At 38.0% G+C, this 24,981-nt stretch overlaps 1 protein-coding gene across 1 annotated transcript in view; it reads left to right on the forward strand.

The window, feature by feature from the left end:
• The window catches only part of ST6GALNAC3 (ST6 N-acetylgalactosaminide alpha-2,6-sialyltransferase 3), a 230,557-nt gene that overhangs the window by 103,269 nt on the left and 102,307 nt on the right, over positions 1-24,981 (forward strand). Inside the window, exon 2 of the mRNA XM_075156039.1 lies at positions 6,905-7,099. Within this exon, the coding sequence (XP_075012140.1) occupies positions 6,905-7,099 (195 nt within the window). The remainder of the gene's footprint in view (positions 1-6,904; positions 7,100-24,981) is intronic.

Below are 24,981 nucleotides of genomic sequence, written 5' to 3' on the forward strand. Positions count from 1 at the left end.
TCTCCTTCTATGACCAGGTGACCCGCCTAGTGGATGAGGGAATGGCTGTGGATGTGGTCTACCTGGACTTCAGTAAGGCCTTTGACAGTGTCTCCCACAGCATTCTCCTAGAGAAGCTGGCGGCTCATGGTTTAGACAGGTGCACTCTTCGCTGGGTAAAAAACTGGCTGGACGGCCGAGCCCAGAGAGTTGTGGTCAATGGAGTTAAATCCAGTTGGTGGCCGGTCACGAGCGGTGTTCCCCAGGGCTCAGTTTTGGGGCCAGTCCTGTTCAATATCTTTATCAATGATCTGGATGAGGGGATCAAGTGCTCCCTCAGTAAGTTTACAGATGACACCAAGTTGGGTGGGAGTGTTGATCTGCTGGAGGGTAGGAAGGCTCTGCAGAGGGACCTGGACAGGCTGGATCGATGGGCTGAGGCCAACTGTACGAGGTTCAACAAGGCCAAGTGCTGGGTCCTGCACTTGGGTCACAACAACCCCATGCAACGCTATAGGCTTGGGGAAGAGTGGCTGGAAAGCTGCCCAGAGGAAAAGCACCTGGGGGTGCTGGTTGACAGCCAGTTGAACATGAGCCGGCAGTGTGCTCAGGTGGCCAAGAAGGCCAACAGCATCCTGGCCTGTATTAGAAACAGTGTGGCCAGCAGGAGTAGGGAGGTGATCGTGCCCCTGTACTCAGCACTGGTGAGGCTGCACCTCGAATACTGTGTTCAGTTTTGAGCCCCTTGCTGCAAGAAAGACATGGAGGTGCTGGAGCATGTCCAGAGAAGGGCAACAAAGCTGGTGAAGGGCCTGGAGCACAAGTCTTATGAGGAGCGGCTGAGGGAACTGGGACTGTTTAGCCTGGAGAGGAGGAGGCTGAGGGGAGACCTCATCGCACTCTACAACTACCTGAAAGGAGGTTGTAGTGGGGTGGGTGTCGGTCTCTTCTGCCAAGTAACTGGTGATAGGACGAGAGGAAATGGCCTCAAGTTGCACCAGGGGAGGTTTAGATTGAACATTAGGAAAAATTTCTTTACTGAAAGAGTTGTTAAACATTGGAACAGGCTGCCCAGGGAAGTTGTTGGGTCGTTATCCCTGGAAGTATTTAAAAGACGTGTAGATGTGTCGCTTAGGGACATGGTTTAGTGGGCATGGTGGTGTTGGGTTGATGGTTGGACTCGATGATCTTAGAGGTCTTTTCCAACCTTAATGATTCTATGATTCTTCTGTCTATTTTTATGTATGCTGCATTTCTTGCCTTACTTCTCCATCACTGAACTTTATTTCTGCTCTTACTCCTCAGCTTCCTGGCTACTTTCATTCCAGTTTAGCAAAGGTGCCCTTTTCCAGAAGAAAAAAAAGAAAATTTGCTTTAATCTTAATTTTACTGGTTTTTGAACCCAAACCAGATCTTACTTGTGATATAACCCCTTACCCTGCTTTGTTCTCTTCTCCTGAGAGAGAGACATTGACAGCCATCTCCTGTGGAGCCTTAGAACAGATTCAGGTTAACTTTCACTTCTGGAGAAGTAAGTAAATCTTCAGCTAGTGATTTTATGCAAATGTTGCTTGACACATGTCTATTTCTAAAAGGATCTTTGCTATATAGTCGTGCTCCCTCTTTGAAAACTGATAGGACCCCTGCCTGAATATCCCTCCAGCAGCCCTGTTAAAGGGAGGTTCAGGACGAAAGAAATAGCTGGAAGGCATATTTATTTGCAATACCAGTGAAATCAGTAAGGTATACTGAACTAGTGTGCTGAAAGAATTTAATTTTATGCTCTGTTGTAACAGAAAGCAGCATTCAAAGAGGGTACTCAAGACTATAGAAGAGAAAATTAAATAAAACTATTTTTTACATAAAACGGTCTGCAAAATGAAAAAATTCAGTAAGTGTAGCCATTATTGTTTTCAATTGGTATTATACTTGAGTAAAAAACCTGAACCCTGCATCAGTCCTATAATAAAAGTAGTATAATGTGCAGAGATATTAAAAAAGTGATTGAGTTATTCAGTATGCTCGTAAAGGTAGGTATTGTGAAACTAATACAATATTACTGCATATTGAGTCATCTAAGAGAATCAAAGCCCTTATGTAAGTCTTTACCTTTGATTTATCCTTCCAAGCACAGTGTTATCATGTATCCATGAAAATAACAGAAAAAATGAATACTGTAAAAAAATCCATTTCTGAAAAAAGCTTTATTTTCAATTACTATTTGGGGCATGGAACTTCACTGGTTCCAAGGGTTCTTTACTAGAGTCTTCCATAATATCATATTCAACTTTGGCACTTAACAAATTCAGGCAGTTAGTTATAATAGAAACAATAAACCTGAGAAAAAATATAGTTCTAGAATAAAAGTTTAGGAGTAGCTTCTTTTGATTTCTTTGTGATCTTAGGAAAGTTGCTTTCAGCCTCGGTTTATGCATCTGTGAAATGGGTTTTTACACTCGCTAGGATGGGGTTTTATTACTGCTAGTAGTGGTTTGATAGTCTCTGCCGTATAATACATTCTAAATGGCAGGGTGTTGCTCTTGGGCTAGAAAGTAGAATGAAGATATTTAGTACATACCTCAATAAAATTTACAATTTATGAAATTCTCTTCTTATGCTGAAAATATTTCCTTTCTTCATCCCTGCTAGACATCTGTATACAACACAAAAAATATTTTTGTCTGATTATTCTATCAGGCATTAATGAACTATAAAAAATGGTCTTGTCATCTCACAATTCTTAACAGATTATGAAAGAAAAATGACTAAAACTTGTTCAGACTGTCAAGTTCTTGCCAAACTGAAGCTAATGAATCACCCTGGTACTGGTAAATAGCCAAAACCAGATGACATGAAGGTTATAAATAGTGTTAGGGACCATGTTGCCAAATATATATATACACACCCATAAAAGTACTGTTGTTATTGTTTTATTTCCATGAAGTTTTTCATTAAATCCTAACCAGCATAGTAGTAGTATAACACTCCTGTTTTTATTTCAATTCTTATTTTAACAATGTAAATATAAATTGAAGCCTTAGAAGTGTGACTCATACCTACTGCTTATTGATTTTGATATATACACTAGACAGAATGAGCCCGGTGTCTGAGAAATAACTGCAACTGAAATTGGGATTATATTGTTGTGGGGATTGAGTAAAAAGAGTTTAGAAGAAACTGTTTAGTTCTACTGTGTGCTTTCTGCCCAGTGGGGTCCCAGGTATTGCACTACATGTACTCTGATCTGAAGTGTGTTCACTTTTATCTCTCTCTTTTTTTTTTTAAAAAAAAAAACGTGAATGAGCAGCTACTTTGACTTAGTGTCAGTAACAAATAGTAAACTCTATCCTTCTGCTATAGGATCCTGTATTCGTAAGTATGGTAATTTTCTTCTTACAACTGTCATCTAGACTAGTCATGTAATACAGTGAATGAAATAAAATGTTACAAAAGCTAATACACTGTGCAAGTCGTCCAGCTAAGAAATTGTTTAAAATATGTCTTATTGTTTACTCCTCACTGAATATGTATAAAAATGTTTATAACTGTTATACGTGTTTTATTTAAATGTCGGCAACATCAAAATATCTACATTAAATTAGCTAAAAAAATATAAAGAAATTTATACAAGGGATGTTTCCATGTTAGAGAAACATTTCTTTTGTTAAGAGACTATTTGCATTCATGACAATTGAAAATTAAGAAGGAATAAGGTTTGTTTCTGTGCAGACTTGCTAATTAATGTTGGTTTAGCTCTTCCAAATGGTAGGATGTGTAAGTATTTAAAATGTTCATGCAGACAAATTTTGAGACAAATTAGAGTCTGGTATTCATCCCTGTATATACCTTCATACTTCTCTGACATATCCTAATGTCATATAGAATTCCTGGAGTCTCCAATGCTAAATTTTATCAGAGGAAACATAACAAAATCCATTTATCTGCAGAAAGGGAGATTTTACAAGAAGCACTTACTGACAAATAGCGCCTGTATTATTTTTTCTTGAGCAGGTAAAGGAGGGAGGAACTTAAGGGGAACAAATTACTTTTAGAGGTGCCCTTCAGAATACTCTTGGCCACAGAGCAGACTGCCTCACTTGATGCTTAAGAAGGCTAAAATTATGATAAGTAGGTGCTTTGTTGTTTTTCTGTATTTTTACAGTGAAATTTATAGAGCCACTGAAATTCCAATTTGCAATAGTCTTTCCCTCAGAGAATGCATATTGTTGGATCTCATGCCTTTAACAAAAATTACAGGGGAACTGAATCCCTAACCCAAGCTCCCTTTGTACAAGTTGATAAGTAGACATTGTGTTTGCATATGGCTACATTTTTTTCCCAAAACAATTACAACAGATGCCTTGATTCCTTTCTGTTGTAAAAATTCCTTTCTCTCATTGCACTGTTCTAGTTAGTGCAGGTTCTTTCTGGCTAAGCAACACACACAGAAAAATCTTTGCTGTTTTCTTTTTCAAACAATATTTTCTTACATAAACAAACAAAAGAAGGCCATACTTTTTATTTTCCTCCTGTAGTAGAGTGTATTTAAAGAAAAGGAATATAAAAATCAAATGGCATCCTAATGAAGGCCAAGAAATCTAGCTACACAATCTGAATTTTTCTCGCGACAGAGGCTCTTAAGAACAGCTCCCTGTGAGAAGCACACAAAGCTGATTGCAACGTTTTCAAGTTCAGAACATATCTGCACAAAATAAAGGAAGTAAAAAATGGTATTCAACAAACCAGGAAGATAGAATACGTGGAAGTCCGGTAGCGGCATCATACAAGGCAGTATTGCTGCTTCCTTCTGTGGACGTTTTGATGGAAGCATGCTCATGTAGTGGAATGAGACTCTAGATTCCCCTTTAAATATTTGCAATATTTTAATTCTGATTTGCAGTAAATAATATGACTAATCCACGCTCCTTCTCGTTGCTTTATGATTATCACTTGCACTGCGCATCTTGGCTGCTCTTAATGCTTACAAGGCCCTGGTATATAGCTAAACATTTCTGACTCCATCTGGTACAAAGAGAAGTGACACAGAAGTGCTCCCCAGCCAGTTTATTGCAATTTAATGTAAATCTGTTATAATGCAGCTGATGAAAAGTGCAGTGGTTCCATGAATTCTGAAAGGTGTGATTGGGTTGTGGCTGCTGCGCTGCCCTCTGAAGATTTGCTGGGTTTAATTTTACATTGCACAGCCATTAGCTGACTGATTCCTCACTGAATCACATTGCCACGATACTTCTTTTCTTCATCATCCTCTTCCATTGCTCCTCACAGTGACCTCATTCACCCAAGTTTTCCATCTCAGTCTTTCATTGCTTTTGTCTTATAAATTCCAGTCTCCCAATACATCAAAACAGATAGAGCCATGCAATTGACCCCCATAATGTACTATTTTGTTAACTCTTGTGTGTGAGAATACAGTAATATCCCTTCAAATTTGCTGTGTGCTCTTTGTGATTCTCGCTGTTTTCTGTGTCCAGAAACTGAACCAAAGCATGGCAGCAGTGTCTACAGGCCTTGTGCGTGGGCACATAGGCCTTGTGTGCTTGTATTCAGTAAAACTTTGCCTACGTCTTTCCCAGTATGTTTGCAGTGTAAATATCGTTTCTTCTGCTCAACCTTTTGAATTTTAGTTTCTGCAGACTGTCAAATGAACCTCCAGGCAAAGAACAGATTCATCTTACATGGTTGCAATCAGAGCTCTCCTTTCACCCCTCCATCGCCATTGCAGCATGTGCGATCTTATTGCCATCATGTACAAAAGCTGTCTTAAATGTGTACTCTGCTGGTTCCTGTTAGTTGGTGGTATTTGTAGACAGGAATTGTGGTGATCAGATTCTGCCATCCAGCATTAAGTGTTACTATATACTTATGTAGGCCCTTAGGCAAATAATTTTTTTTCTCTCTATTTTCTGTATATATTACTGTTTAGAGGAATAGAACTACATTCAGTAGTGTTATTAAACTGTGGCAAATTAGGTAAAGCTAGGATGTAATTAAAGTACAGTAAAAACACCTGTAAATGATCATTGTTCCATTCCCTCAGGGAAAATTTAAAAATAACCTTTACGATAGAGTATCATATCTAGAATCTTTACATATGCCAGCTAACATGTTTTGTTCTTAACTAATTTGTCTAGAAGTAATTGATTGCAGTAGTTAAAAAATAGCTAAAAATGAGGGGAACATCATATTTCATATAAGTTTTTTGTCTTGCAGACTGGGTGGTTACCCAGGGAAAAAGTTGATATCGTTCCGTGGTTACAGTAACCAGTCCAACCAACTAGATAGGTTAGAGGTGGAAAGCAAAGGTTAATTAGATACAGGCTTCAGATCTGTTACATTATTAACAATGGAGGTCATCTTGTCCAAGATAATAATGCCTCACTTTGTAAATTTGTGAACCTGGAATAAGGCAGAACATTGTGCTGACTTCACATTTATTCTAAAATATTTAAGGTTAGAGTATGAATTCTGTTGCAGGGGAATGATTTAAAATTAACACACAATACATACAATCTGTAGTGATCATCTTCTTCACAATAAACTTTGTGTGGTATGGCTGCAAATGGCATTTTGACGTTGTCTATTTGTCATGCGTCTAGAGCACTGACGGTTTTGAATGGAGACTTTGGTGTGGATGTTCACGTGAAAATCTTCATTCCAAATAAAAATAAAATTTAAACCAGTTCTGAAGGAAACTCTCAAAACCTCCGAAATGCAAATTTATTGAAAGAAAATGATCCAGTCACCTGTCTCCTTGTGCTCCTGCAGCAAGGTGACAAGCATAAAAATAATTTCACATGAAGCTTTCCAAAGTGTTTTTCCCTCATCCTACAATAGAAGATATGTATTTTTTATTAAAACCAATTCTTAATTTTAATAATTTATTTCTTTCTTCTGTTCATTACAGAGAAAGTCCATTGTTGCTGTGAGTTTCATTGCAGCATTCCTCTGTCTGATCATCGTTCGTCTCACAAATGAAGTAACTTTCCCTTTGATCCTAAACTGCTTTGGACAAACCAGTGTCAAATGGATACCATTTTCTAATGGCCAAAGGCAGCCTCTGAGAACTCATTATGGATATATAAATGTGAAAACACAAGAGGTAAGACCTGGTATCAAGAGGACAGCAAAATGGACCTGTAAACTTCTCTTTCTCTGATCCACATAACTGCTTTTCTACCAACCTGCCCAGTGTAAAAACTAAAGCAAGCAATGTTTCTGAGCAAAGTGTCTTTTAAATGTGTTGTACGATTTAAATGACCATTGAATTTTTTAAATTTCTGTCATGTCTGCAGTGGAGAGAGCAGTGAGCTGGCCTCAGAATGAGGCTTGGTTGCAGTGAAAATTGATATTTATACAAGCAAGAGATTTTTTCAGATTAATTTGAAGCCTTCAGTCCCTTTAACTCAAAAGGAAATTTTCTTGTGTGTGTTTATAATAAAGTCCTAAAAATGTGTAATTTGGCCTGGGAAGAAGTAGTTTATTTGTGTTTATATGTGCATGGAAGAGGAAAAGTGGATGATTTGTGAAATTAACATATGTGAGTGTAGAAATGTTATAGAGCCTAGAGGTTTACTGGATTTTTCTGAAACTATTACATTAACACTTGGTAGCTATTTCAAAGCCAGGTATGTATTTCCAGTCTGTAAAGTGCTTTGGCCTGTAACTGCTTTGCAAAATACTTGCTATGTGATAAAAATACTTGTGTGATAAAATTGTATTTTACAGGGACTCCTGCTTTAAACGGTCTTAGTTGGCAAAATATCTAATGACGTTGTTGGGTTTTGGTGGTAGTAGTGCTTTTCCCCCAGGCTCTTCCTCTCTCTCTCTCTCTGTACTATTTCGAACAGATGCAAACTTGCAAAATAAGCTAACATAAAAAAATTAACTCTTTCTAAAATTTATTTCTGATCAGTTACAGCACTGTCAGTCATGAGAGATACTATGACTTCCACTTACTGTTACTTATTTTTTTTTATAAAATTGCAATTATTATATTCGTGAATGAAATTCATTCACATAACAGAGAATTCTCTTTTATAGAGAATGAAAATACTTTACCACTTCATGGTTTTCAGTCCTATAAGTGTATTGGACAAGTTAATTATTATTTTACCTTTAAAGTGTTAAATATGAAAACCAGAATGAGAGAGGGTTATGGTTTTTAGGAGGCAGCTTCTTTTAAACTTCTGTATCTTTTAATTGTTGTCCATGTAAGATGCACCACTAAGTATATTGGAGGCCAAAGTACATTATCTACAGAGCAGAAAAAGGACAAGCACCCGAAAGGGAATCTGGGTCAGGGTGTGAATCCTAGTCCCAGTGAAATGAACGGCAGCTGCTATTGAGTTCAAAAGGGCTAAGGCTCCATTCAGCATATCTTAAATACAGAAGGACCAGGAACCCACTAAAAATGAGAGGGCAGTGTGTTCTGCATGTCCCTGGGTTATTACCACAGCTGCAGGTGTGAAATCTGAATGAGGTAAAGCTGCCACGGTCATTTGATCACTATCAGTCTGAACTGATAACTGGAGAGGAGAGGAGCACGCTAATCCATTTTTATTCACCATTGCCTTCATCAGAGGTTAGAGATAGCTTGTGGGAGCCTTAATTCATTCTTAAATTTGATAACACGCTTGGAAGTTCTAACAGTAAATGGAAATGAATGTCCTGAAAGTTGGTGACGAGTACTGATTAGTAAGACATTTGTCTCAATTTAGCTTAGGTCATGAAGGACTCCTTAAACTTAGTAATTTTAATTGTTTTCCCCCTTGTATTTGCAGATTACATTAATATTTTCTAATTAAAATGATAATGAAGAAACTGAACATGCCTTGCTAATTGTGAATGCACTATCTTCTGACTTAGTTATTCCCTGTGCGAGGGAAGTTTTATTGTGCTGCCCATGTGAAAAGCTTTTATACGGCTCATGTTCTTAACTCACACTCTTAACTTTCTCAGACTACAATTTTTATAACACAAATTGCTTTATAAAATATGCATTTGTATACTATTTGTATTAAAATGGCCAGCAATTCTCAATTCTTCATAGAGATTAAAACCACAGATCTCTCATTTCTGTAAGTGCCAAATACATTGAATTTCTGCTTATTTCATAGAATCAAGATATTCTTTTCTAGTTTTTTATGCTGCTATGGTATGTAAGATAAGCAGAATGTCCAATCTGGGAGTGCAGCTAATGCCCTAAACAAATGTGGCCAAAGTTTTTGCAAACTGGGACATATGCCATCTCATCAATGGGCAAGGACCAAAAGGTGAGGAAACTATACCATAATGATTTATCAGAAAATTATGTGATGGAAGGGAAGATGGGAGAGAAGGCCTTTAAAGACGTGATTTTGGCTTTCTCTTTTCTCTTTTGTTGAGAGAATCTACGCACACCTGTTGAACGTGTTCATAGTCTTCCAGGGTGTCCTTTGAAGCCTGTCACCCCACTGGGTCCTACATGTCTCCTGCTGTTCAATAGCACTCCCTCCTGTACCTCAGCCACTTCCAATATCCTTCTCCTTTTCTTCACATTTGTTCTCTGTTCTCCTTTACCTGTTCCTCTCAGGCTCCACTCTGAGGCCCGGCTGCATGCAGCATGCTAGGGCTCTCTTAATCCCAGTTTCTCAGTTACTTAAATAGTACATATACAAGGTCAACAAAACAGAGTAATTAGAGTAATTTACCACCAACCCAGTCAGTCATCTGATGTGACAGGAAAGGTAGAAGATCTATATGAACTACTACTCTACCTTTCCTGTCCCTCCCTCACATACTTACTTTCTGAGGAAAAAGGAAAAAAAAAAAACAAACCAGACTTTAATCCATAGGAAAAAAAGTTTAAGTTAGGAGGACCTGATTTCTTTTGGGGGAAGGCTGAGTGGGATGAGACTTGAAAACCTTATGATATGATGGAAAATCAATTACTTGGTGGTTAAGGCTGAAGTGATCGATGATTTGTATTAAAGAAGATCAGGAGATACGGTGATATGAACATCTATGTTTATCTCAAGTAAAAAACAGTGACGTGTATATTATTAGGTATGATCAGAATAATGCAGTAAAGGCATATTTCAAGGGTGTGATATATTTGACTTGACAGTATCATACTATGGAATTTTTATTATTAAAAAGTCTGAAAAAAATTTAAGATTACTATAACTAGATGGGAGTATTTAATATAAAATGCAAAGAGAGACATAACTTAATCCCTAATTAAGGCTGTACATAATACAGGGTTGTTGCTATGGTTTCCTTGATTTGTAGCTATAGCAACAGCTTTGGAAAAACTGACTTTATGTTCAGTAAACATACTGTATTTGAAATATAAATAGATGTGAAGTGTTGCACTATACTGGCCCATTATGTCTAGACATATTTTAGTTTGACTTTTGAGATATTTCTGAAATAGATGATTCTTTACCTAGAAAATTTGTATCCAGTGCCCGCCGTCCCTCCCCTCAAGAGAACAGGATCCCTTAGTAGTCCTCCACAATGTGATCCCTTTTCCCTTTTCAGTGTCCACATCTGAAGGGACTCCCTGAGATTTGCGAAAGACTATGGCTGCCTGTTTTGCAATATTGTTCACTTGCTCAAGTACATGAATTTTGACCTTTCAGTGAAAAGGTGTATGGGCAAGATGACCTTTCTCTCCCTTATTTCCTCCACTTTGTACCTATGGATTTTTGGTGATAGGTCCTATGAAATCCATCTTTAAGAAATGTCACGCCTATCATGTGTTAGTTAGTTTTATCCTATGCCTTGTATTTTTTCACAGAAAATATTACTTTGATACAACTCCACAGTGGTTACCTAATTGAAACCTATTGTCATTTGAGTCAATTTCACCCCCCCCACCCCAAGCTGATGTAATGATTCTTCTTGTGTACCAAAAATGGGCAAGTAGATAAAAAGAAGCAGGTACAGAAAATATAACCTTCCTCCTTCTTTTGTACCACTCCTACTCTACAAAGAGTTCTGGCAAAATTAATGAACATCATGTATTTAAATTGCAGCATTATGACATCAATTTAAAACCCATTAGCAGTTTGAAGCTTTATGCTAGGCAAGTCTAATAGTGTTCTTGGATATTTGAGTGTGCTTCCTGAAAGGTGAATATTGAATAGATTTTTACTGTACCGTCAGTATTAAAATAATATAGCATTTTCTTACATACGTAAAATCTGAAATATAGCTGCAATAACACTTGAAACATAATTATAAGAAGTATATTCAAGTACTATACAAAGATTAAAACTGTTCTTGGAAAAGGGTAAGTTCTGAGATGACCTAAAATCCCTACATTAAACTGCAACTGTGAGATCTAATGGCTTCATCTAAAATGAATTCTGAGGGAGAGAAGAGCCTTTGTGTCATGAACATTGAAGAATCTCACGGTATAGTGATGAGCACTAGATAAAAGGAACATGCATTGTAGCAGTTTAGATTTTTTTTTTTAATCCTATTGTAACTGAAAAACTCATCAATACTGTGTTGATATTGAAGAATTAAATTTGGATCATATTATCACATACCATTTTGTCCCATAATCTGAACAAACTAGTATACAAGCATTAATTGCTTGCCAGTTGTGGCACATACAGCCACATACATGTGTGAACATACAGCCTAAGTCTAGTTTCTTTTCTTTTTTTTTTACCAGAAGTTCTGTGGTAGAACTCAGCTGAAATGAGTGGAGGTTTCCACAAATGAAATATCCCAGAAATGAATAAAAATAGGAGAAGGCTACAGACCTTATACACATTTGTGTAGTTGTTTTCTTTTTTTTTTTACAGAATAAAGTAATTATATTAAAAACCAACAGCACCTGAAGTACAGAGGAAAACTAACATAACGTGCAGAAATACAGGCTATGTGATGTGCTATCTGACCATAAGATAAGGCATATACCATTTCAACGATAGCAAAAGCATAGTTGTCAAACATGTTAGGAGTAATCATAGGAAGGACCCATACCAATCATGAGAGACCATGTTCTTATAAAACTTGAATAACTAAATTAAAAAATGCACAAAGAAAGCAAAGAATGTGATGGATGTTTTAATATTAGTTTCTTTCCAGATATGGGAAGTAAGAAAAAAGTAAAAAAGAACTGAAATTTTTATATGAAATACTAAAAATAATTAAAACTAGTGATCAACCTGGGAAGGTTCAAGTTTTGCCTCTGTTAGTGATGGATGCAGAATGACACTTACTATGAGAATAGCACTGGGCTTCATGTTGAAACAGAAGGTTCCAGACTGTGAACTTGCATGGTGTATTCAGCTAACTTCAGAGATGTTTGTTTCATACTCTTGCTGGAAAGAACTGGGGACTAGAGAAACTAAAAAGCTACATCAACTGGAACTCACTGTGACAGAAAGTTGCTTTAGTATGTAATTTCTGACAAATTCATGACTTCCATCCTGTCTTTTCCTTTGGGATCTTATTCATTGTTACAGCTTAAGAAGTCAAAGGATATTTCCTTAAGAAAAGGTCATCTGTTTCATAGTCATTTATCATTTATATCCCTTCTAAGACACAATTTTATATCAGTTGCTCAGTTACATCATTTCAGCCTTAGTAATTACGGAATAATAGTAATAATAATAGTAATAATAATGGAAGTAAAACTAAACATGCCATATATTCTTCTGGATATTTTTCTGCTTCTGCTATATAAATTTTCAGAACAACTTTTTTGGAAGTATTACAGAAGGATTGGCTACATAACATTTTTAACGACAATCATATTGCTTGTTACACTTCTGAGAAAGATTTGTATCGTGGGTTGTTGTTCCGTCCCCCCACCCCTCTGTGTCTGCTAACTATACCACAGCTCCCATTCCTGGCTCTGTGAGCCATAGGCACATGCTTGAAAATAAAATTCTTGCCCAAGACTTTAACCACCAAATGAGCAACTCCAGGAGCACATCCTATATTACAGAAATAGAACTCAGTAAACAAATTATCACCAGAATCCCCACTGCCCTCTTCCTCTTTCCAACCCTCTTTTTGCCTGGGAGAAGAGAGAACCATCAGAATAAGCTGCAAGGTCCACTTGAAACCGCTCAGGCTGTTATGAACCTACAGGAGAGAAGGGAGCACAGATGATGTGTATCCTCAGTAGACTAAAACCTGCCAGCTCAGCCTTTTTGCTTCTGTGTATATGGAATTAGCTTAGGTTTTTAAAGCTGCTACAACTCTGATGGTGTCTCATGAGGAAAAAGTCAAGTGCCAGGATAAATATATTGAGTATTCTATACAAAGGAATTAAATCTGCTCCACGCAGAGCCTGACTGTGATGAGTCAAGCAGTGCTGCCTGTGTGGCAGCTCTGCTTTTTTAAAAAAAAAGACTAAGGGACTTGAGAAGAGATTACTATCAGCCAGTTAGCTGTGCCATCAAAAGTCAATCCATAAAGAATCTGGGCTGGTAGAAATAAATGTCTATGGTGCACAGCCACGGGCTGGATTGATCTGTTGAACAGAGCTTACAGGTTATACTGGAAAAGATGCCTGGTGTAATTTCCAGAGATTTCTCCCACGTTCTTGAGGATTTTTTTACTGCTAGCGAAGGGGAGGTTTATATTAGATAATGTTAGACTCCCTACAAGAAGGTACCAGTTGTGGTTTCCATGTGAGAAGTGTGAACAATGCCTCTCCAAATGAGAGACACGACACCGTGAAAATTGACTTGAGATCATTTGGAAAACAGAGACAAACACCTAAGTTTTGTAGTTAGCCAGCTGGACAGACAAACTCCTGTCAGTAAAGTTTTGTTTTAGTTAAATGGCAGATGGACCAAAGTGAATGGAGTATTCTTTGGACTGGTAAATAGAAGAACAGAGGGGTTTGGTGTAATATCTTCTTGAATGAGATCAAACCACTGGGGAAGTTAGGAGAGATCAGCTTGCTAGTGTAATGAGCAGATGAGGATGAGGCTTGTGGTCAAGCAGAGGAAGGAGGAACTTACTGCTCTTACTTTGGATGAGAACTGAAATCTGTTACCATGATGTGATTTCAGCCTTTGTCAATAATAGTTGTTAAATGAAGCAACTGGTTGCATTAAAGCAAGCAAGGTGTCATCTTGTTCCATTTCATCAGTTGGGAGAGCAGTGCCCTGTTTTACTCACTAAATATCCTCCCACTACTGCTTTTTAAAAATTAAGATGCCTCCATCATAAGAAGTTCAGTGTCACCCTCCTGAGTTTATACCTGGAGTCTATTTCTCATAGAGATTCAAGGTATCCTTTGCAGCTAAGTGTTGCTAGTTTTGGATGCAGTGATGACAGCTAAGGTACACTTTGTACTGGTGTATAAAATACACCACAGAGTAAAAAGAGCCAGTGAAAATGGAATTTTGCTCATATAAGTGTTTCTACACAAGGGGTTTCTGCTGGCTGTGGCAATCAGCGATTTCAGCTCTTTGAGCTCTTGCCCAGCATAGCTATTCTGGCAGAGATGCGGAGCACTGAGCTGACCCAAGGCTATTAATACTTCCCTGCAGGGAAGCAGTGTGCCAGCCACACACACAGAGTCACACATACATGCACGGGTGCACACATAAACACAGCAGCTAGAACTTGCTCAAGAGACAGACTCCTAACACTGACAATCATGCCAATTACTGGTTAGTTTTAAAGCCACAGCCATCTTCCTTGAAAGCCTTTGCTTTCCAAGTTTGCTCCCATGGCCATCTGTCATAGCCTGAGTTTGGAAGCTTCAGGCTCTGTGGATTGAATACATAGTTTCGTCTTTTTATTGTTCTCTGAGTTGGTGGAAAGTTTCTACCACGAGCCTTTTCTCTTAGGCTTTTTGTTAGATTAAAATGTGAACCTTAAATGCAGTTTTGAGCTGTTAATCAGTGCTATCTGCTTGCAGATTGGGCTAGAACAGGTGGACTGGTGTAACTGCTGCATAGAGAGAAATGAGCTGAGAGACCCTCTTAGAGCAGATGCAGATTGCAGAAGCAATAATTGCTTGTCTTGGGATAGTCTCTCTCGTCTGGCTGAATACATTAATCCATACTACCAAATATGTGTTATTTGGTCTGTATGACTGTCATATCAAAAACCTCATGCCCCTTACTGGCATTACTATGCTGGCCGTGTGTGCATCTTAGAGCTCTACTTGATAGAGTTACAGTATCTGTAACAAGGAGCTGCATTTTCTGTGGGTGTAGCTGTAAATTTTGTCTAGTCACCATAAATAATTTTTTAGCTACCACTAAACCAATAAGTGATATTACCACTAACATTGAAAAGTTCATGGTAAATTGTGTCTATGGGGCTGCACCCTAAAATGAAAACAAATTCTAATCTGGGAAGGGGTGGGGAGAAAATGAAGTTCTGTGTTATTTGCAGTATTTTATTCCTCCATCTTTATTTTTCCTCCTCCCCATTTGATATATTTTTCATATCCAGCTAGTCAGAGATTAGAGTAATCTGTTGTTTCCTGTCACTCAGAAAAGCAGTTGGCATGCCCATTAGATGAATTAATACAGTGTTAAATGAAATTCCCAAAATGAGTGCAGAGAAATTACTAGAGTGATTTTGGGATTGTCCACTTAATAACAACAATTCATCCTCCATTTTTGTCCCCAACCTGAAGAGTGCACATTACTGCCTTTACCTTGTTCATACCAGTCAAGTCCTCTTTTCCACAAGTAATAGCATCATTTTTCGAAGTACAGCTTCTTGAATTTGTCTTTAAGAGTCTCGTAGTTAGGACCCAGAGTTTTGGATTTGAAATTGATGGAAATGCCACAGGTCTTGGATCAATATTTCTCCAGGGGGCAGAACCTGCTTGCTCCAGTTAGAGGTTGCAAAGAATGCTCAAGTGCCTGGTATTAATATTACACCAGCCAAAGTGCAAGTTGGTTTGGGTTGATTTCCCTTGTTCTAGTTCAGTGATGCTACCACCCTTCTGCCTTTTTGAGTACTGGTGCCTAGGATTCACGTTTGGAAAGGGAAAATATAATTTCTGGAGTGCATCAAGTTGAAAAAGTATCTTTCTAAGCCTTTCTTCAGATGCCTTCAGAATCCAATGAAATGCCTGACTGCATGCACAGGAGTCACCCCAGAGTAGTTCCAGGGCAGTACACTGAACGCTTAGATCAGCACTGGCAAATATCCTACAACAGAAATTAAACACCAAGGTGAAGGAAAAAGTTTGGTCTTCAGGTAAAAACAATAACCCTATATTTGATGACATACAGTATATTATGGAATTGATCAATGACTGACAATTCTGTTCTCAGGTGTTTTTTGTGTGATTAATATTATTGATTTATTAACATTTTCTAGCTTACAATACATTTTCTCATGTCATCTTATTTCTAGCATGTAAAAGATTTGTAATGTCTATCTTATTTCCTGTTAGCTCTTCCTTTTTAGATCCAGCCGATGTTGTTCAAAACTGCTGATTTCTTTCTTCAGCCTCTGTCCTTTTTGACTTAGCTTGTCCTTCACTGCCCAAAATTTCTTTCACTCAGATCATCAGATTACCTCTTCTCCAAAAATACACTACCATTTAGGACAGCTTCGAAGGCACAGCTTGGAGATTTAGGAGACGAGAGGCTGTTCTTAAACTAGCTACTGCTGCATTCTGCACAAGGTGTGGTTCCCAAACGGATTCAAGATGTGGCTCCAAGATAAATGCATCATATCGATCCAGTCTTCAAGTGACAGGCTTTGGAAAAGCAACTGGGAATAGATTTCAAACCAGAAGAACTTATGGCAAAATTATGTCTCAGGTCAGAGCTCACATACGTTTTTAAGTTTCTTTCCAATGTCTTTACAAGCATAACTTCTTTCTCAAATGGAGTGAGTCCCTAAAAAGTTTATTTGCAGCCATGCCAGTGTCTCCCAAAGGCTGAGTACAGGCACTTTTCAGTGTTTTCAAGGCTAAACAGGCTTTCTAGTTAGAAGTCAGAGAAATGTAATTTTCTCAAACACATAGTAGATGGTGTTTCTTCATTAATCCTCTCAATGGCAAACCTTCAGGGAGTTCCACAGGAGAGTCCTTTGGAGGTAGAGGGACAGTACTGTGGGATCTCCCATTCAGGCGAGTCCACTGTGGAGCTGTTCTATTCATTTCTGCTCCAGTTGGTCCTTGGTGTTGGATGCGCCTTGTCAGCACCAGTACAGCCCGAGATCTTAAATATTTCCACTTCTTAATTTCTGTCCTGCTGCTGGCATGGACCGAAGTACTCTTCACTGCTTCAGGTTCATCGTGTTTGCAAAGGATTCATGTTTATAAAGAGCAAGTAATGTTTTTGGATCAAGTCACTTCTGGTCATGTTCAAAAGTCAGATTGATGGTCACTTAATACCATCTGGTATTACAGCCAGAACTTTATTGTCAGAACAACAACAAAAATTATCTTTGTACTACACTAATGCTTTATTCTGATTGACAAAGGACAAGACAATCCAGGTACTGTGACAGCAGTGTTGGCATGTATTATATAAAGATATATAGCAAATTCCACAGACTGCCATTAATTTCTGCACGAATTCTGTCTGTCTTTGATAAGCATGTGTAAATCCTAATAAATTATTTTGGAACTGAGCACAAGAATCAAGGAGGCATGGACTTTTGTAGGTATGGAGGCTGGTGATAGCTGAAAATGAGAAGACAAAACTGACAGATAATTCTAGATGAGAAGTCATTTTCAAGCAATGGATGGGGGCGATATCGTTTCCTGTTTAAAATGAGTTGCCACCTCTGCTGACCACAACACACGGTAGATTCTGTTGTGAAAGCTAAAACATTTGTTATGTTCAGGCTGTTGATAATCACATAGGAACCAGCATTGTGGAGCTCCCTCCACTTGCTCTTATATGGCTTTCTCCCATCCTGGTGGGTATTATCCACTCTTCATTTCTTGGGGAAGAAATAGCCTTCTGTGATGTCGTTTATCTGAATAGGGCAGAAATAATTTTTGGCAAACCTAACTATTATCATAACAGAATCCTTAAAAAAAAATTATAGTGACACTCTGAGGTTTCTGACATTAGTGTCTTCCTTTAAGGCCTCTATTTCCTCTGGTATTACTTCCAGTCCTGTTCACTGAAACTACAGTGCATGTCTACCACGAATAGCATGAATAATGCATATATTTTTCTGCTAGTTTCAGTGTGTGCTAAATAGTTGCATATACAAAAAATAAAATCTAGAGCTGAAAAAAAACAATTGGCTGCTCATCTCCCTGCTAGTACGTGACTGACCCATATTCCATATTAACTCAGGTTTTAACCTGTCTACTTTTATATTTACAATTCTTGGGCCTTTTCCCACATCCCTTGGAAGATCATGTCGTGGACTAATAGTTCAGCACTTCAGTTTTTCCTCAGACTGAGATATGGAAAATATTATAGCTGTTTACACCTCTTTATTTCTTACTTCTTTAAAGATCTTAAATATTTCCACTTCTCATTCTCTTCTTTCTTCTAGTATATACAGGCACTTGCAGTTCCATCTTCATCACCATGTTATCAAGCAAAACTCTTCCTTATTTTTCCTAATTCATCCATAGCAAAAGCCCACCCCCTGCTCACTTCTCGCTGTCTCAGTTTCCTAGAACTCAGCATAGGATTCAGCTGTAATGGGAGAGAGGAGGTGACATAACATGTTACCTCTGCTTCTAGATATCAAATTACCTAGGATTTATTTTTCCTAAAATGTCTTAGATGGTTTTTTATGAGATTAAACACTTCGTGGTTTCCCAAGATGATGCCCAGCTTGTTACTTTCCTCATGCTTTTCTGCTCTTTCTGCAAATACCATTTATTTTCTCCTGAAGATTGTTTGTAAAGATAAGGCATATTTAATGAGGAAAAGATCACAAAGATGTGTGTTGTATAGGGCCAATTAAAAAAAAGTTTAGAACTAAAAGGCAAGGTGATTTTTTTTGTTTTTTGCTTTTGGTTTGGTGGGGTTTTTTTGTTTCAGTCCATGTGAGAAATCTTACAGTTGTTTGAGTTATTCTTGGAAATAGGATTTTCGGCCATCATTTTTTCCATTCAGTCTGCAGTAGCGTTCTTGCAGTTTAAATGTGTTTGTTCATTAGAGGAACAGTTTTCATAATGGAATGTGCCAGATCTGTTAAGAAATTAGCGGTTCATTTTACGTTCAAAACACCTGATTTGTATATACATTTGTAGTTCTTGTACATTCAGATTAATTGTCCAATTATCTAGGAAGTTGTATTCTGAATTCCTGAAAATCAGTCTTTTTATCAGTCTTTACTAAACGTAAAAATGCCTCTAGTAATTTCCCTTCACTCACTAAGCGTGCCATTTATCTTTGAAAAATCTAGTTTGTCTGGCAAGATCTTTATAAACAGAAATACAACTTTAGCAACTACATATCACTAACAGGCATTTCTACGTTAGATGTGAGTGAGTAGATATTAGATATTGTATAATACGTCTTAAAATCTGTTTGAATTTTTAAATTGCTAGAGGATTCATCAATGTAGCATTTTTGTTTCTTTCCAATATGAGTATCTCTCTATGTAACCATTAGTATTTTTCTACCTATGGATGTTCTAGATTTCTACTACTTTTTTGTATTTGAGATAGGATAATCTTTAATAAGTGTTCTATGCAGAGGTAGTGTCTATTATTTAATGATCTAGAGGATTTGGGAGGGCAAATGTGTTTCTAGATTGCTTGTTTGTGTTTGCTCTCAGTATCACTGTAAATGAAACCTCAGGTTCTTGTGCGTTGTGGAACCTGTGTGCGTGGCTGCAACGCTCCCTTCCTGTTAAATAGATTTGGTATTTTGTCAGGTTCACAGCCGAAATTCTGTCGCCCTTTGCAAAGCACTGGTCACAGCTTCCTGCAATAGTTCAAGAGCAAAGGAGACTGAAACAAGGTGAGGAAACATCCGTATATTGACAGCTGTTATACCCAGCCCTATGCTCAGTGGCATTTTAAAAACCCATGTTTTGCCCCATCGTAACTAAACTGTTTATGGTAATCAGTAGCATTTGTGGCTGTAATATAAATCCTACTGTGAAAGAATGCCCAGTTTCATTTTGCAGCAGAAAATGGACTTGACATGAGCTTTGGTCCATAGGTAATAGGTTCTTGAAGGCTCAGAGTGTTACTTTCAGCAAAATGCTAATCTGGCAAATTGGTACATTTAAGAGTCATCCACAAATGCACCCTTTTGTGTAATATGCAGTTGATTGTAACAATTATGGATGCTATTTAATTGTGCCATCCTTAAACCTTCCAGTGTGATACTACCTAGAGAATATGTTACTGATGAAATCATTATAGTGTTATAGAAATGAAATAGGTTGCTACTGAAATTACTCTCAAAATCTAATTGTAACTTCACTGGAATTTTTCCCATGATGGATGTTAGATATATGCGTATTTCTTTTTTTTATAGAAGCAGCGTTTTTACTTGTATACTTAGTTTTATTTCACTATCAACTATGTATATATTAGGTTTTGCTTCTCATTTTCAGTTTTGGTCAAAGATAACTTTAGTCCAGTTTGCCTTTTATCTGATATTCTTCCATTCTTATTTCCCCTGTCACATGAATGAATAAAGCAACATATTTCCTTCCTTGAGACTTGCCCAGGATTGCTCAAATTAACACAATGAAGAGCCCTGTTTTATCAATACCTGAAATGATGCAAGTCCTCTCAATTTCCTTTTGAGGGCTTCCTTGGAAAGAAAAACATGCTTTATAATTTCTTGCCTGCAAATCAGTTCGGATTCCTATTTTTTTTTTCATCAAATCTCTTGCTGTACCCAAAGGTTTCTTTATAGGCTTGTGATTCCCCCTCATCTTTAGTTCAGACTGTGTCTGATTAAAAAAAAAAAAAAGAAAAGAAATCTTCTTGCTTGATTATAGTCCACGAAGAATAGGTGAAATCCTTGATCAGAATGAGAGATTTCTGTGACTGCCCAAGTTCCCTGAGTGGAGTACACCATGCTTTCATGTCATCCTGTTACGTTATCTCTGTATTGTTCTAGCTCTTATTAAAAGATGTGATATTTCACCACTTTCAGAGCGGCAGCCTGTCATCCATCAGTAGTTGTACCATTCTTTTTTTCTGCTCTTGATCTTACAATATAGATTGATCCTATGAAAGCTAGAAAATGCCCATGTCTCTTCATCAGATTCTCTCCCTGTAGTCACAAAGCCAGGGCACAGATGGCCACCAACCACCACTTTTGTCACCAGCCGTAGAATAAACTTGACTGCTGGGCTCAGACGAAAAGGTGCAGAAATAGCTTTTATTTCCCATATTCTTATGTTTCTTGCATTTTTCCCTCTTCCTAAAACAGCAGACTGACTGAATGATACTAACTTAATTTGGTAATTATTGTTGCAAATTCGCCTTCAGGAAACTGGAAATTCATGAATCCATGTTTCTAAAAACTTACATGTATACACTACATCTATACAAAATGTATTAATATGTACTTGGATTCAGTACTCTCACTCTGTTTAGAAGTAGGCTACCCTTCCCCCTAAACAGAGAAAGCTTTGCAAAGTAAGGAGGGCAATATCATTGAGTTGGTTTGGATAGTCGCATGGATTTCTATTATTTTGCTTAACAACTGCTTCCAGAGAATCTCAGATACCAGAAGCTATTTGTTAGGAGCAAACATTGTTAAGACCATTGTGCTTATGTCCTACTGTTGTGAAAATTGCCGTGGGATTGTTACCTTTCACCCAGGAGGTCCCCACTGATGGGCAGAAATGACCTTGATTTAATGTCTCATCTGAAGGCAGGCAGTTCTAACTGTGCAATGACATCCTCCAAATGCTCTGTTGCAGCGTCAGCATTGGATACAAGCCCATGTCTCAGTCAGAGAAGTGCATCTCTGACCTTCTAGCGTAGAGGCAATAGTGCTGCCAGCTGTGTTATGCTGACAGGCGAAGGACTTGTTTTTGAAATCCAGAAGTAAAGAAATTGAGCTAAACATAGCACAGACTTCTACCGTTGAAAAAGATGTGGCAATACGCCCCAGACAATCTTACCTTCAGTTTCCAAATTATTTTTTTTTTCCAGGTTCCTGGGAGTAATTTGCTTCGTTAATGCAGTTCTGCAGCATGATCTGTTTAAATTTTATCCCAGAACGAGTTATTTTAGCTGAATAAAAGCCTTTTGAAAAACCTGATTTATGTCACAGTCACAGCATTAAATAGAGCAATTCTGGTTCAGTGGCAAAGTGGTGGGGTCAAGGTCCGTGGTCTGCATTTTCTAAGGGCTGTGAATGGATTTGCATGCACACAGCTTATATTAGCACTAACACAGTTTGTACATGTGGCCCCTGTGCAGTACGTTGGGAATGTAGCCCTCAATAGAGAAGATATTTACAGCACTGAAGCTCATGTTGGGAAATATGAACAGCTGTGCTCCAAACAGAAAACACACATCTGAAGTAAGACAAGCATACTGAAAATTATGTCCTGGCAGTTAACGTTTTTATTGTACTCACTGCTATGCAAAACTGAAAGGAAATATCATTCTTTCAGGATTAATAGGTTTTGCAGAGCTAATAGGAGAAAAAACCTGTCATCAGAAAAGATTTTTGCTGATTATAATTTTTTTTTTGCTGCAGTTCATGTAGTGTTGGTACAAAAGAAATATAATTAATAAGTAAAAGCTATGTCACTCTGCTAATTAGGTTTTACTAGCAGTGAGATGACCTCTTTATACTTTCGAATAGTCAGTTGAAATCATTCCTCTAGAACATATATTTACATAGATTTTTACATTTTACTATTTGAATTTTTCAGTTCTAATACCTGAGCACCTGCTGTGCATAGGAAGTGAGCACCTGAGAAAGGCTTTATCCATCACTCAATTGTAGGATCCTTGCATTTGCTTGCGTCATGTCTAGAGCTGACCAGTAGCTAAATCCACATCAAGTTAAGAGGACTTTGCAAAAAGAAATTCTAGCTCATTTTAAATTTGACTGATGGAGCACATGCCAGTGCCTCAGGTTTCCTCTGCTGTGCTTCCCTGGAACTGATCTGCCCGTCTGTTCTCCAATCCCTGCAGGGTGACGCCTGGAAGGTCGGAGGCGTAACTCCGCTGATCTCCATGCACAGGGAGCAAATGGGGCTTTTGCAGGATACGTGATAAATCTCTGACTAAATGGACCATGCTAAATACTTTGCCTTCACACACAGTTTTACATGTGGAGAGGTTTGAGATAGGGAGGCTTTTTTTCAATAACGGTAATATAACAAGTCCATGCAGTTCTTTTTGAGATCAAGTATCAATCCCATTTTGCAAATTGGGAAAGTGAGACCTTGAGGTTGTCGTTTACCTGATACCACAAAGCAGGTCAGTAGCAGGCCAGACCACAGCTCAGGGTTCCTGAGTCCAAGGCCACTGTTCAGACTTCTAGACTTCGATTTCGCTATGCTTGTGGGGCAGTGGGCTTGTAGGTCCAGTGAATAATTTGTATTCCCAAAAGGAGAACTGGTGGGTAAAAGACACAAAAAGCAATTTAGAACATAGTCCTGTTAAATACCTCTTAATTAGTTTACATAATGAATTTTGCATTACAGCTGCCTGTTAGACTCAAAATTTTGGATGCTTCTCTAATATGAGTATTTTATTTCTTAATGACATATTTGTTGGTCAGGGGAAAATATATTATTTTCACTAGAGCTCTTAGGGGAAAATATATTATTTTCACTAGAGCTCTTTGGAAAAATATTTTCCTAATAACAATCATGATGTTATAATTAAAAAAGAAAAAGTAGAGGGTGGTATTCTGCTGCTGCCCCTATTACTATGTTAGTTCAACTGACTGAAATCTGCGTGGTGGATAGAAAGGTTCTGGCCCTGCCATGGACAACATAAGTGTACCTTTGAAGCTGACATAATACTAGTAGGGTTGAAAGTCAAGGTTCAGGGACTGGGAAATGCCATAACTGAAATCACCTGTCTACTTTTGCTTCAGACTTCTTTGATGTATTCATGACCGTGCATAGTGGGGCAACTTCAGCCTCATTCATTGTCCAGATTTTACCATTTCTGGTGCCAGCTGGAAATGTGTAAAGAAGTTGCTAGGACTGCTGCCTCATTTGCTGAAGAAATGGCAAGGTGTGAAGGAGTCTGGACGTTCCAGGAATGGAAGGCAAGGCTGTCATGGTTAAGCATTAATGCTAGCTGCTAGATTCTATTCTTGCCTCTGTTACAGAATTTCTGTGTGATTCCAATCTAATCAAGCCATGTTTTTACTAATTGTGTGTTGTTTACTTTCTGAATGCTTAGTTTGAGACCCTTGGGTCTGATTTATGAAGCGCTGATCTTTCACAGAGATAGCTCAAGTCAATGAAAATTATTTTAATGTACAAATTACCAAAGAATTCTAATTGCTCTGGGTTCTGTGTGTCGGTGAGTGTATACTTCTTAATTTAATTTATAACTTCATTTCTCAGACCCCTTCTGCTGAAAAGGGCTACTACAGTCTCTTCCTGTCTCTCTTTAGAATGGTATTTGAGAAGTGAGAAGCTACTAGAATATAAGTACTGTATGACAGCCCAGGCAGAAATTAATAAGTCTCAGAGCAGGGTGTGAATAGTGCTCAATAAATGAGGCATGGGGACACATTGACTAATAACAAGAAAACAAAGGCATTGAGTAGCTGCTCATTATGTCAGTCAGTGCAGGCAGGGGTCCAGTGGAAAAAATAGTAGGTGGTCGGGTAATTAAAGACAGTATCATAATGCATGCACACAAGGTTGCCCAATTAGGGCTGCACAGCAACCTTAATTCTGACACTTCCCTAAATTTTCAATGCTTGATTTTACACATTTAATGTTCCCTAGCATATTTTTGGTGTATTTACATATGTATGTTCCCCATTGCCCCCTTCATTGCCAAACTGTTAATTAGGTAGAACTACTGAGAAATGCAGTTAGTTGGATAAACAGGGGTTTGCAATGAACCTTGGTTATCATGCTGCAGGGCAGGAAACTTCA

This window comes from Calonectris borealis, chromosome 8 (assembly GCF_964195595.1).
Source record: "Calonectris borealis chromosome 8, bCalBor7.hap1.2, whole genome shotgun sequence".
Lineage (NCBI taxonomy): Eukaryota > Metazoa > Chordata > Aves > Procellariiformes > Procellariidae > Calonectris > Calonectris borealis.